Below are 14,891 nucleotides of genomic sequence, written 5' to 3'. Positions count from 1 at the left end.
TGGAAGCGCAGGTGGTACTTCCAGGAAGTCTCTTTTAAAAAGAGGCCATGTGCCCTCTCCTGTTCCCTTCTAATCCTCCGAGCTTAAAATGCAGAGTTGATAACTAGCACTCTCACCAGCCATAGAAAACCCTCATTTTATTTAATTGCTGCTGTTTTGAATTTCTTCAAAACATCAACCAAACCTAATACTAACTAATACAAATGTCTAACATATGGTTTGTTTGTTTTTTAAGCTGAGAGTGCCTTTTAACAAAATGTGACCATTAGCTTCGGCCCAAGAAGAGTCACTGAGACTTGAATTTCCCAGCACTGAACTAAAACAACTGAGCAGGACAAGTTCTGTTTTGACAGCTGTCATAGGAAGGACACTGTAACACTCCCAAGTGCTATGGTCTCCCATACGTACCTCACACAACAGCAGGTCAATGATATGGAAGACCATGTAGAGAGGGAACTTGGCAGTGAAAAGTGTGAGAAACCACTGGGAGGCGTACATGTGTGCTTCAAGGCTTATATCCAGGAAGTGGTTGTACAGGTCGGGAATGTACTCCTGAAATAGAAAACTAATTAGTTTTAGGCACATATGCAGCTATTCAGCTCCCACTCAGGAGGCTCATAAATCTAACAGGAATAGGCCAAAGAAGTCACATACTTGTGTTTTTCTGAAAACCTCCAAGGACTCAGAAGAACACTTCTCATCTGGCATTAAACTGGCACTCAGCTCCCTCTTCCAGTCCACACACTAGCTCTAAAGAGGAATCCCCCCCAAATGGTGACAAATATGTGGAAAGGCAGTTTTTCTTTCCAAGTTGTGAAATGTTTGGGAAAGTTTGTTTCACTTTTGTTATGGGATCTCTAACCAGTCAGCGTCAGAGCCCTGGCGAACACTTCCTGACTGAGTGTGCTGTGTTAGAGGCCCCGACAAAGTCTTCTGATAGTCTGAGTGTTTTACAAGATTGAAAACCCAGCTTACACCCAACAGGTTCATGCCTTATTAACCTTGGCATCATATCACACCGTGAAAAATGAAAACAACAAAAACACCTATCCTTCACCCTGGATGGCTAAGGCAATACCACTGCTCCTTGGCACCATTTCATCAATCTACTTCTCATGCTCTAACTGGCAAAGGCAAGCTGGTTTCTTTATTTACCTGCATGAGGCGCTCCAACTGGTAAAATTTGCAATGCAAATCTTCAAAATTCTGCTTGAAAAGTTCCCTGAGACCATAGTCAAACATGATCTTGACCAGAACACTGAACGCCTGTTCTTCAGGCATCTGTGACCGACAGGGGATGGCAGAAAAACAAAAATAAAATCACACAACAGATACAGAAGTGCTTCAGTATATTAAATTCATCCTTCTCTCTTATCTGGATACTAGGAAGTTTACTGATATGCAGTAACTCAGTATTTCATAACATTCATTCACTCAACCAAGAAATCAAATCTCTAAAATCTGATTTTAGAGAGAAACACTGATGTGAAAAAGAAACATTGTGAGAAAGAAACATGGATAGGTTGCCTCCCACACCTGTCCAGACCAGGGATTGGGCCCGAAACCTGGGTGTGTCCTGACCAGGGATGGAACCTGCCACCCTCTGGTGTTCAGGATGACACTCTAACCAACTGAGCCACACCAGCCAAGACTCAACCAAGAAATACTTAATGGTGCCTCCTCTATGTCAGACACTGTTCCTGTCCCTGGGGAGCCTCCCATATAACCGCACACAATCACTGTAATACAGATTAGGCAGAAAGATGATGAGAACACAGGGACAGGGAAGCCTGAGTCTGCCTGGGAAGACAGAGAGGCTCTGTAGAGAGGACAGGATTGGAACAGGGCAGGACAGGCGGATAACAAGTGTAGGTTTCATCTTTCCCAAATCATGAGATTTTATAAATCATTTTACCTCCTTAGCCGCCATTTTGTTACAGTAAAAATATTTTACTTCCTCACTGTTATTTAAAAAGATGGCTAGAGAAACCTTACATGTTCTAATGCTTGTGGTAATGCTTAAGCTACTATAGTTTAACACTCACAGTAATACTTCAAGTACTACAAAAACCCTATGTCTATTTACAGATGTTACCTATTTAGAATAATACCTACATCTTTCACGGCTTTACAGAAAAATATTTCCTCAAGAGTATGGCAAATGTCTCATTTTCAAAATAAAAAAGAAAGCACTGGAAATGTTATTTAAGGCTTAGTGTGACTATAGCAAGCCTCCAAATGTCAAGAAGGCGGGCAGGCTTCTGTGGAACAAGACGATGGAGGTGGGCTGAGCACAGAAATCACTGGAATAAGGCAGAGCTAAAGAGAAACTCAGACTAAGTAATAAACGAGAACAATGAAGCATATTATTGGAAAGTTAAGGATTTGGAGCAAAGGACCAGACCTTTGAGGTCTTTGTCACGAAAGGGAGCTTCACTCTTCCCCACACTCAGGGAGATGTGGTCTGACCCCAGTGGCCTTTCTGTTAGGCAGTACATCTGCCCTGAGGCTGACATTTACCTAACACAATGGCAAGCAGCAGAGAATTCAATCGAAGACACTGTGGATTTGATCAGGAAATCCATTTTAAAGGGGTTGTGATACTTGTATGGGGATAAATGTCCTTGGACTGAAGTTGAGAACAAAGATAAACCACAAAGGTCTGTGAGACTTTGAGATAAAAAGTTTGCCTAAAACAACAAAACAAAACAAAATTTTAAAACTTTACCTGTTGATGGATGTGTTAATTAGCTTGATTGTGTAGGTATTTCATCATTTACAGCAAATCATCACATCTCACACACACACACACACACACACACTTACTTGTTTATTAATATCAAAGCTTTATCCTATGTTTACATGTCTACCAATACCAATAAGCTAGGTTCAATAACAAGACAGAAAGTGGTTTTTGTTTTACTTGTATTACAACCCTGTATTTTACTTGCACTACAACACAAAAGGACTTAAAACTCTTCCACACCTTCCCCTTGCTTAGAGCAACAAATCCAGCCTTCTTGGCCCAGCCGCCAGGGGCCTACTAGGCAGGTCTTGTTGTCCCTCCAGTTCCCTCTCCTCTTCCCATCACTCATGACACTCCAGTCCTACTGTCTTTTCAGTTCCTTCCAAATGCCAAGTTTTCCCAATTTCAGTGCTTCTATATATTCTATTATTTCCTTTTCTGGGAATGTTCTATTCTCTACTCTCTTGCTATTTAAAATACTTTTATTATTTTCATAAGAATGTTAAAAAAAAAAGTTAAATGAGAACCCTTCTCATTTTTCAGGGTTCACCTTAAGGGTTACCTCCCCAGAGGAGCCTGGAATCTAAATCTGGCTCCCTTGTTACAATCTTGCATCAAACTTTTTTATTATGTCTTCACAGCACCACTGAAATTAATATACTTATGTGACTTTCTGCTTACAGGTGGTCAGCTTCACTAGCTGTGTATCCACAAGGATTGAGACCATGACTAAATTATTCTCTCCTGATCCCTAGCACAGTACAGACCATACAGGTGCTCAAAAACATCAGTGAGCATCACCTATGTATTTTTTGCCAAACATTCTAACTTGAATCATTAGGAAATGATCAGACAAATCAAGAGTGTGATCTTTTTACAAGATAATTTGCTAAAATGTTTCAAAATACGTAAAAAAGGCAAAAGGGTAGTTTAGATTAAGATAATAAAGAGAAGTGACAACCCAATGCAATGCTGGAATCAATCAAATGCAATCCATTGATCTGGGTTAGAAAAAAACCACCTATAAAGGACTTTACTGTGTAAACAATTGGGGAAAACTGAATTTCAATTGGGTGTAAGCCAATACTGAATCAGTGTGAAATTTCTTGGATGTGACTGTGATATTATGGTCATGTCCTTAGGAAATACATGCTCAAGTATTTAGGAATGAAATATGTCGATGTTTGCCACTGAATTTAAAAAAATTTTTTTTTAAATTGTGTGTGTGTGTGTGTGTGTGTAAGAGAGGAAAAGAGAAAATGCAGAGGGAGAGACAGAGAAAACAGTATGGAAAAATATTAACTGGTAAATTAGGTTAAGAGTATATGGGTGTTCACCTTAAGATTTTTTCAATTTTGCTATGGATCTGAAAAAAATATCAGTAAATTGGATGAAAAAAAAATGGCACTAAAGAAACCCAACTCCTTCGCCTTCCTCCTACCCCAATATATAAATCCCAAAACAAATAATAATGAGGTGGCTACTTTACAGAAGATAAAATGTCCCCAAGGGTCCAACTAAGAATTAAGCCTATCCAAACATTCTAGCAAGAAAAAGAAAATCTACCCTTGTACCAGTTTTCAACACTGTCACTCATTCTCACATGTTTCTCTTCCACGATGACATTAACTTAAGAAAAAGTTTTCCAGATACAGGAGCTAAAACTCATGTCCTAGAGCAGTGATGGCGAACCTTTTGAGCTCAGCGTGTCAGCATTTTGAAAAACCCTAACTTAACTCTGGTGCCTGTCACATATAGAAATTTTTTGATATTTGCAACCATAGTAAAACAAAGACTTATATTTTTGATATTTATTTTATATATTTAAATCCATTTAACAAAGAAAAATCAACCAAAAAAATGAGTTCGCGTGTCACAGGTTCGCCATCACTGTCCTAGAGCCTGGCCAAAGCCAATATAAAACCATGCTCAAGATTAAGGCCAGTATAAGCTGAGGTAGGCCATGTCTAAGTCATAACAGAGACACATTTACTCACATGGAGAAGCAGAACAGCAGCAAGAAATGACTGGCCCTGGCAATAGCCAATCTCTTCATCATATACAGAATAAGCCTGAAAAAACAACAACAACAACAACAACACAGATGTAAATGAATGTAGTCACTCATGGGCCATAGCTGCCCTATAGGACCTAGAACACAGGAACCTGGGAGATGCTACCCACTCTGCACTATGGCATTTTGATGGTCAATGAATGATGCAGACATTTCTTTCCAATCCCATTTTTTATTTTACAATAAATAAAACTGTCACCACACCACCTTCTGTTGCCAAGGAGCAGAGAAGGTTATGCAAACACCACTTGGGCACTAAAAAAAGGTTGTCATAACTCCTTGTTTTTGCTCATGCTTTTCCCTCCGTCTGAAAATATGCTCTTCCTTCAGACTCCAAACATATTCCATTCCCCCAGAATTCCCTCTCTTCTCTGTGCTTCTATGGTACTTGCTACACATGCATGGTTGTTATGGCCCTTACCTCACTGCATTTTAAACCTTCATCCTCACACAGAGCAGGCACTCACTAAACACTGTTAACGTTATTCATCTTCGTTCTGGGAAAAAGTCTTTTGGCAAAGACACCAAAATACAATTCTCTCTGCAATGCCAGTAATAACTTTTCTGATAAGAGGGACTGCTCTGAAACTGCTTGTGGGTTCTTCTGGAATTCTTATTTTGTATTTTTCTTGGCAGCGGAAGATCACTACCCATCTCTCCAAACATCATCTTTAACAGAATACTGACATCTAACATTCCTTGTGGTTTGCTCTTTGGTTCTTTAGCTGTTTCTCAGTCTTGTCTTTATAATTAATACTTAGAGTCCTCATGTAAGTTGTGGTGGAAAGGGGAATTCCTATAGATTCAAGATGCTATTTCCTGTATGACAAATTTATTTCTAATGAAACTGCTTTTATTGTCCACAAGGTTCCTTTGTGTCCCAGAAGGCAATTTAGAATGGGGTATGTTTAGAGTTCAGATCACTTAACAAAATGTTATGCCAATGCTAATTAGATGACAATTAAGTCAACATATACATAAGTTTTATCATTTGACTTTGGTGAAACTCTAGCTTTTAAATATGCATATTATAATCAGGCTTTCATAAATTCAGGTAAAATTCAATATAATAACATATCTCCCATTTGATCAAAGCTTGTCTGATGAGAGGGCCACAGAAAGAGAAACACATACTTTTCCAAAAACAAGATGTGTACAGGGCTTAGAAATGACCTGTTTATAATACAATGAGGCACCGTTCAATTGTGTAAAAATTAACAAGTGTTAATACCTACCTTGTTAAGACTGTGTTACAAACTAATAGTAATATGTGCAAACACAGCTCAATGTTTGTGAAGGTTATCAATCAACAGTTGATCGTTGAAGAAAGAACACAGGCTTCAGAGTTAGAGTTGGGCTGAAGTCCCAAGCAGCTAATATCCAGGTCAAGATCTTAAACCTATTACTTATATTATTTATTTGTAAGATGAGAATATCATAGTATTTATAACAGAGTTGATGTGTTATTCTCAGTCCTCTCATGTCACATATTCAGCACATGGTTTAATCAATTATGCACTAGGCTGAAAATGTATTGAATTTCTACAGATAGAGAATGGAGAGGAGCCTATTTTTCAGGCTCATGAAAAAGCCTGAAGGAATGCCTACACACATGAAAGTACATGATACATTTGGAAAAAGTATGGAATGTAAGGTTCATGGAGGCTCTAAAAAAGAAGAAAAGGCATTTCATCAATCCAACATTTAATGCCAAGAACTGTGCCAAGTGCTCCACATGCTAACATACATAGGCAATGATCCCTGTTCCTTAAGAACTTCATAGTTCACTTGGGAACTTTGACAAGTGAATCAACCAGAGTACAGTAAGAAGTTCAATGTGGTTGAAACGTAAAGTATTTAGAGAATAAGCCAGGATATATCATAAAATGCCTTTACTGCTAAGTTAAGGAATCCAGGTCCAGGAAATAAACTAAGATCTTCTTTTAAAATTTGATTTCAGAGATGAAGGGAGAGAGATAGAAACATCAATGATGACAGAAAATCATTGACTGGCTGCCTCTTGCATGCCTCACACTGGGGATCGAGCCCGCAATCTGGGCATGTGCCCTGACTGGGAATCGAACTGTGACCTCCTGGTTCACAGGTCAATGCTCAGCCATGCCGGCCGGGCCAAACTAAGAATTTTTTATTTCATTTCATGGGTTATGGAAAGCATTAAAGGCTTCAGTGGAGGCCACTGAAGTGATTCTTCAGTCAACAAAGAGAAGATAATAAATAGGCTAGAATCCAAAGGCATGGAGACTAATGCACGGTGGCATCTGTAAAAGTGCTGGCACCGTATGACAGAGTCCTGTACGAGGGCGTGGACAGAGAGGGAAGTATGACTAACAAGATACATCAATCATATCAAACTTAGGCCAAAGGAAGGAACTGAAAACTAACAGAGAAGTGATTGTATCTTCAGCAAGACAATGGAATTTGGGGTAAAAGGAAAACTGTTTTTAATTAAAAGAGAACAACTATAATATGGATATTGCTGAATCCTGATTCTAACCAAACTATAGACATTTAGGGAAATCTGAATAAGGAGTGGCTATTAAGTGATACTGATGGATAATGACAGGTGCTACTAGATGGATAATGATCTTATTTTTTAGAGATGTACAGTGAAGAATTTAGGATCATGATGGCTGAGATTTGCTTTAAACAACTTCAAAGAAAATGTTAATGAAGCAATTGTAGCAACATGTTGATAAATATTAAATCTAGGTGAAGAGAGAGAGACAGTTACGCTATCAGCTTTTACGTCTGAAAATTCTCATAAACATTTTCCCCTGGCCAGTGTTGTTCAGTTGGTTGGGCATCACCCCATGCACCAAAAGATGGCTGGTTCAATTCCAGTCAGAGCACATGCCCACGTAGGGAACATGCAGGAGGCAGTTGCTAGATGTTGCACTCTCACACTGATGTTTCTCTCTCTCTCTAAAAGTCAATCAAAAAAAATTTTTTTGCCATAATACAGTTGTCCCTCAGTATCCACAGGGGATTGGTTCTAAGACCCCCGTGGATATTAATCTGCAGATGCTCAAGCCCCTTATATAAAATGATGCAGTATTTGCATGCAATCCATATTTGCATATAGGCTACAGCAGGTATGCCTCCACATCACTTTATTCTCCTGGATTCAACAGGAGTGAAATCCCAAGCCCTTGACCAGAATCAAACCTGGGACCCTTTGGTCTGCAGGCAGACGCTCTATCCACTGAGCCACAGGGTTTCTTTATGGGAAACTGGATTAACTGCTTAAGTAGGAAGCATAACTGAGAAGGGCTAGAAAAGGATGATCAGAGAAGAGGATTACAACTGAAACCAGAGCTTTGTGCATCCTATGGGGAAATTAAAATTAAACCCAAGAAACATTTCTCTAAATTCTAACTGCCCATATAGTTTAAAGCACCTAGTTTATCATTGGAGAATCACCCTTTATTGCTGGCCTGTCCTAAAACTAGTTTTTAGTTTCACCTTTTCAATCATAATATGTAAGTCCTTTGACTGTATTTCATATGTAGTATATGTTAAGTAGGTACCTGATTAGCTTTGGGAGGGGATGAGGAAGATAAGAAGAATAGAGGAAGGCTGAAGAACTCTGGTCCCAAATCCTCCTTTTGGCTCTGAAGTTACCAAAATCTACTAGAAAATGAGTTACTGATATTGAACAGTGTGCCATTTCCTTTGAAGCTCCCAGGTACAGACCTTATAACAGGCTCATCAGTATTTCCCAATATTTACTATGCTGCAGTGTTAAAGGTCCACCTGGATAGGCATTGGCGCGTCCTACTGTCAGACGTATCCCAGGTGCCAAGTGCATCATTTACACTGTGCATATTGAAAAGGAGCCTGCAATGTTACAGAACTCAACTGATTTCATAAAATCAATTTTCTAAAGTATAAATGTGGAGCCAGGCAACTGTCATTTGAAAGTCCTGATTAAAAGGGTAAAAGGAGCCCTATCATTTCATTTCTAATTAATTCCTATTCATCATGGTCTAAAATTGTGTTCTTATCGTTGATTTTACAGTCTTTCTTTTTTTATTCTTGAACATCATATACACATTACACTTTGTAGTTATTTTTTGCATACTATCAAAGAACCAAACTGACAATTCAAAACTGAGTCTTTTTTTGTGTCTGTGACATGAAATACCTTGCATATTTTATATAAGGAATCTTGTCCATCTCCTCCTGTATCCTTAAAGTAGTCATGGGCTGGGAATGTCCGGTTAATATCCCGGGTGATAGCACTGTCCTGAGGAGACTCCTGTGAAAACATAAGGAAAGAGAAGGCTTAGCGGTCTGTCATGTACCTATTTGTTTCGGTTTATACTAGTACAACAAAGTCTTCTCATTTACATGCTTTAAGATGCTTCAGGAACATATATACACGTATGCATGCCCAGAGTTACTACATCTTCAGTAACCAACTACTCAAACAAAAGCAAAAGCTAATACTAAGGGATGGGGGGAAGACTGAAGAAAAGCAACCTGTTTCACTCTATACACCTCATGTATAGTCCATCCCTGCTGCAAGAAAGTGAAGCTGGTGCCTTTCTATTGTAACAGGTAAAATGTTCTATTCAAAACAGACTTCCCATTGGAAAATACCATAGCTAATCTCAAAAGGAGGGAAAGTGCTCCTGTTTAAAAAAAACTGGGTATAAGAATTGCTACTTTAATTGATACTTTGACATGAAGATCATATGTCAGGTTCTTGATAGAAAAGAGAAGCTCATGACATGTGTAATACTTTTAACAATAAAGAATTATTTAATACATAAATAAATAAATAAATAAAAAAGAGAAGCCCCTGAATTGGGTTTATCCTAGGTGCAAGTGGCATAAAAATTTACACAGCAGTATAAGCAATATGAAGCCAGTCCACCAAATGCGAAGGGATTCAAACAGGCTATGGGAAAATATCCCTTGCTTTTGCCAATGGAGAAAAACTGTTTCCTTGTTTGTCATGACACAACTAAAACTGAACAAATGTCAATAATGTCAGCAATCCTTCATAAAATATACCAAGCATCCAGCTATTTCTAATATCTTCCCCCCCTTTTTTTAAAAAATATATTTTATTGATTTTTTACAGAGAGGAAGGGAGAGGGATAGAGAAAAACATCAATGAGCGAGAAACATCGATCAGCTGCCTCTTGCACGCCCCCTTACCGGGGATGTGCCCGCAGCCAAGGTACATGCCCTTGACTGGAATCGAACCTGGGACCCTTGAGTCGCAGGGCGACGCTCTATCCACTGAGCCAAACCGGTTAGTGCTCTAATATCTTCCCCTTGTTAAATTTTATTTGCTCACATGTTAAAGAACTGGAGAACAGAAGCATGGCCTTCAATTTTAACAATGCACTGTCTTCATAGTCAAGACAATAGCCTTGATTCTCCTTAACACATTAAGCGCCCAGTCAGTCACCACTGACTGACACTATACTTTCCGTCCAGAAGACAAAACAGGCTGGGCGCCTAACGTGTTAAGGAGCCTACATCATATTCAGGACACCATCCAAGAGCCTGACAACTCCTGTTTCAAGATGACAAATTAAAGTGATATTCCTCTCTCATCCAGTAATTTCTCTAGCCTTCCAGTTAACTATGTTCCCAGGGTCATACATTCTTTACGATTGTGGGACCTGACTAATTTAAAGCCTATGCTCTTTCTTACCGGTAAACTACTAAAACCTTCAAAGACATCGCCAAACTGCTTTCCAAGGAGCTTTCCTGGCATAGACAACAACAGTTAAGGCAACGCAGAACTGTGGTGATTCCTGACAAAAGGACAAAATTCAAGGTGAGACCTAAGACTACAGTAGTATCACCTGGTGGCAGCTTCCAGGCTGCAGCACACTGAGAGGGAACAGAAACAGGTTTGGGTGGGGAGTGTCTCGAGCTGAGATAAGAGAGAGCAGATTTTGAGGGAGGGCAAGATAGCTGGACTGTGTAGGTCTTAGAAATACTGAAGATAAAAAGGCGAACAGAGAGGAAGCTGCAGAGCTATCTAGAGGGTCCCTGTGAGTCATGAATCAAAAAACAAAAATGATAAACTGGACTTCATCTAAATTAAAAAGTTTAGTAAAGCCCTATTAGAATAATGACATAATTAAATTTGAAAAGAATCTGAAAACAAATCACAGTAACATTATGGATGATTCCTTCCTAAGAGGACGCAGCGAAGAGTTTTGCAAAAAATCCAAACCCAAGTGCTTGTAAAAGTAAGGTTTATATAACAACGCAAAGGTCTTTTATTTCTAGGCAGTTACAGAGTTGATACAGGGAATTTGCTGGCACAAAGCATATTGGATAACACTATTCATATGGCCAAACTGCTTAAGTCAACTACATACAGCTTCTCAACCAGACTGTAGTTGGTAAAATGGCTTAACAAACAAGCTTTCACAAATGTCCTAAAGGCAATCATACAGAGACATAAACTTAAAAGAACTGGGAATGGCAAAACTACTGTCAGTTGATATGCCCTGAAAACTATTGAAGTTAAGGTAGAAATAATTTTTTTGATCAGCTGGTTTTATTTTTTGGCTGCTTCATTTAATCTCAAGAGAAACAGCTTTAAGATCTCCAGAAGAAAACTAAAATGCCATATGATTACTCAGTATTAACATCTTGCAAACTTTTTCTATTAAAAGTCAGATAGCAAATATTTTTGGCTTTGTGTTGCAGTTACTCAACTCTTCCATTTGTAGAGCTATAGTAGCTATCAATAATATTTAAATAAACATTTCTATATTCTAATACAACTTTATTTACAAAAACAAGAAGCATGCTAAATTGGCCCCCAGACCACACTGTGCCAATCCCTGCTTTAAATAATTTATTATGGGCAACATGACTGGAAAGATTTTTTGTAATGATTTTAAATACACTGGCATGCTACTTCTGATTAAGTTCATGCATGCTTTACCTGAAGAAATTCTGCAATAAGCTGCAATAACTTGAAATGTATATTCCTTTGAATACATGGTTTTCATGTAATAAAAATTTTTTTAAATGTCTGCTCCAATTTACAAAAGTCAATTCTCAAAGTACTCTATGTATTTCTGTATCGCCTGTGTTGAAAAGGTTTAAAGAAAACCCTGTAATTATAGTGATCTATTGTCCCCTACATTTCAAGGAGCAATATAAACAGTATATATAGTTCAGAAATTATAAACACACACACTGCAACATATTAGACTGGCTAAAGTAAACAGACAATACCAAGTGTTGGTGAGGATATGAAACTATCAGGACTCTCCATTGTTGCTGATGGAGGTGTAAAATAATACAATTTGGTGAATTATAGGGCAGTAAACACACATCTACCGACACCCAGCAATTCCACTCCTACCCAAAAGAAGCAAAAACACACATCCAATAGAAACAACCTATGTACAAAAATGTTCAGCATAACCTTATTTGTAATAGCTAAAAATTAAAAGCCCCAAATGCCCCCCATAGAGAAAGCGATAAATAATGGTATATTCATGTATGGAATAATACATATGTTGCTGAAGAGAATTTCATTAAAAACTGTATTCTAGCCCTAACCGGTTTGGCTCAGTGGATAGAGCGTCAGCCTGCGGACTGAAGGGTCCCGGGTTCGATTCCGGTCAAGGGCATGTACCCTGGTTGCGGGCTTATCCCCAGTAGGGGGTGTGCAGGAGGCAGCTGATCAATGTTTCTCTCTCATCGATGTTCGATGTTTCTAACTCTCTATCCTCTCCCTTCCTCTCTGTAAAAAAACCAATAAATTATATTAAAAAAAACCCACTGTATTCTAGACTATCAGCACTTCTAAAATTTATTCACTAAACAAATAGTAAGAATGAACACCTCACACTAAAATCCAAATCTTTTGTTTTTTGCCTTCCCATACACCTGCCAAATGGGACTACTCACTGTTCCCCAAACATAACCCCAAATTAATGACATATTTTATTGTATTTTTAAAAAGAAATATCTAACTTTTTGTTTTCTTAGTATAACAAAACCTTTTTGCTTTCTTATTTTAATAAAAAAAATGTTGCTTCCCTGTAATAATAATACTAGGGGAAAATAAGAAAAAAGAAATAACTGCACAACTCAGAAATAACTAACTTATGTTAGGTAGGCATATGCCTAACTTTTTACAGTTATTTTTATAAGTTTACGCTGCTTTGAAAATTTATTTTTACTAATTGCAAAAGATGTGAGCATCTTTTCATGTTACTTGACAGTTATCCTACTCTCGCATTTTTAACACACAGTAACTTGTCACATGGCCATGCCACAATTTACTAGGCCAAATATCCAACTCTGGAATATTCAGGCTCTATATACCACTTCTTTTGTAGAGCCATGATTCTTAAGGGAAAGAAAATGGTTTCCACAGTCACTCTATTCCCCCAAAGATCCGGCATGACCCCTGTGTTTTGGATTTTGAGTTATTCTGCCCATTTGTCCTCTAGAACAGTTATATCAATTCAGACATCACGCTGGTAGGACTCTTACAGCAGCTATCCTGCTGATTTGGAACAGTCACTGATATACTTGTCTTGCCCTCCTTCTAGTCTACAAATAACTAAGAATTGTATTTAAAGTTGCAGAGAACTGCATATAAAGTTTACTGACTCCATCCCTTTCTAATTCCAATGCTGAACCCACATGCTGGCTGATAAGAAAGGCACTATCGTACATATATTTTCTTGCTTTGTCAGTTAAGAGGGCTCAGAAACAATAACACCCAGTAGAAATGGGTGTCAGAATCTTGTTTTCTAATTTACCAATACGAGGAAACAGAGCTTCTTAGAGAAATGGTTGATTCTAGGACTGGGGTAGGAAATATACAAGATGAACTGGAACTTACAGAAGTACCAGAGAGTAAGGAAATGCTCTCTGGATGACTATTTTTATATCAAGTCCCCCAACACAAAGAACACAAATGCACAACAGGAGTATGTCAGAGGGACACAAGAGCCAATTAGAAGAGTTCCCAATGGCCAAAGCTGGGAAACTTTAGCAATAAAATAAATGACGTAGCACTGGATTATAATCTAAAGTATAAAATAAATACCTAGCATAGTAAACTCCTTAAGAAGAGTACAGTGTGGAAAGGGGGGAAAGAGCAACCCAACAATGGAGAAATCTGGCAAACATGACCTCAGTCAGGTAATTAAAGTCATCATCAACAGTGTAAAGTCATGCTGGTAGGACGTCACCCTTGATATGAGGTAATGAAAACGATACTTTTATTTGTGCACTCTTCTTCAAAACTTATAAACCTCATGAGAAAAATCAGGCAAATTCTAGTTGAAGGGCATTCTATAAAATACCTGCCAGTATTCTTAAAAACTGTCAAAGTCATCAAAAACAAGGAAAGTCTAACAGATGTTACAGTCAAAAGGAGACATGAGGAATAAATATAATGCAGTATCCTGGATGAAATCTGAAACAGAAAAAGGTCATTAGGTAGCAACTAAGGAAATTTAAATAAAGTACCGACTTTAGTTAATAATAATGTATCGCACTGGCTGGTAGCTCAGTGGCTAGAGTGGCAGCCTGTGCACAGAAGAGTCTTGGGTTTGATTCCTTGTCAAGGGCTGTCAAGGCACATGCAGGAGGCAACCAATCAATGTTTTGCTCTCACATCAATATCTGTCTGTCTGTATCTCTCTCTCCCTTTTCTCCCCCCATCCCTCCCTTCCACTCTAAAAAAAAAAAAAAAAAAAAAAAAAAAAATCAGTGGAAAAAATACCCTCCGGTGAGAATTAACAACAAAAAAAATGCATCAATACAATCATTAATTGCAACAAACGTACCATATCAATGTAAGATGTTAATAATAGGGGAAGCAGTGCAAGGTATATGGAAACACTGTACTATTTTCATAATGTTCCTATAAATATAAAACAGTTCTTTAAAAAAAAAAAATAAAGTTTATTAAAAGAGAAAAAGCCCTGGCCAGGTAGCTCAGTTAATTAGAGCATCGCCCTGATACACCAAGGTTGTGGGTTTGATCTCTGATAAGGGCACATACAAGAAGCAACCAATGAGCGCATAAATAAGTGG

General features: G+C 38.2%; 1 protein-coding gene across 8 annotated transcripts in view; it reads right to left on the bottom strand.

Annotated features, from left to right (window-relative positions):
* The window catches only part of RABGAP1 (RAB GTPase activating protein 1), a 143,123-nt gene that overhangs the window by 24,644 nt on the left and 103,588 nt on the right, over positions 1 to 14,891 (bottom strand). For all 8 annotated transcript variants that reach the window (XM_059657934.1, XM_059657932.1, XM_059657933.1 and 5 more), the window contains 4 exons: positions 8,986 to 9,099; positions 4,744 to 4,818; positions 1,156 to 1,281; positions 409 to 552 (listed from right to left, as the gene is read on the bottom strand). In XM_059657934.1, coding sequence (XP_059513917.1) covers positions 409 to 552; positions 1,156 to 1,281; positions 4,744 to 4,818; positions 8,986 to 9,099 — 459 coding nt within the window. The remainder of the gene's footprint in view (positions 1 to 408; positions 553 to 1,155; positions 1,282 to 4,743; positions 4,819 to 8,985; positions 9,100 to 14,891) is intronic.

The sequence above is a fragment of the Myotis daubentonii genome, chromosome 11, assembly GCF_963259705.1.
Source record: "Myotis daubentonii chromosome 11, mMyoDau2.1, whole genome shotgun sequence".
NCBI classification, from domain to species: Eukaryota; Metazoa; Chordata; class Mammalia; order Chiroptera; family Vespertilionidae; genus Myotis; species Myotis daubentonii.
The sequence above is the reverse complement of the archived record's forward strand: the minus strand, read 5'-3'. Positions and strand labels throughout refer to the sequence as shown.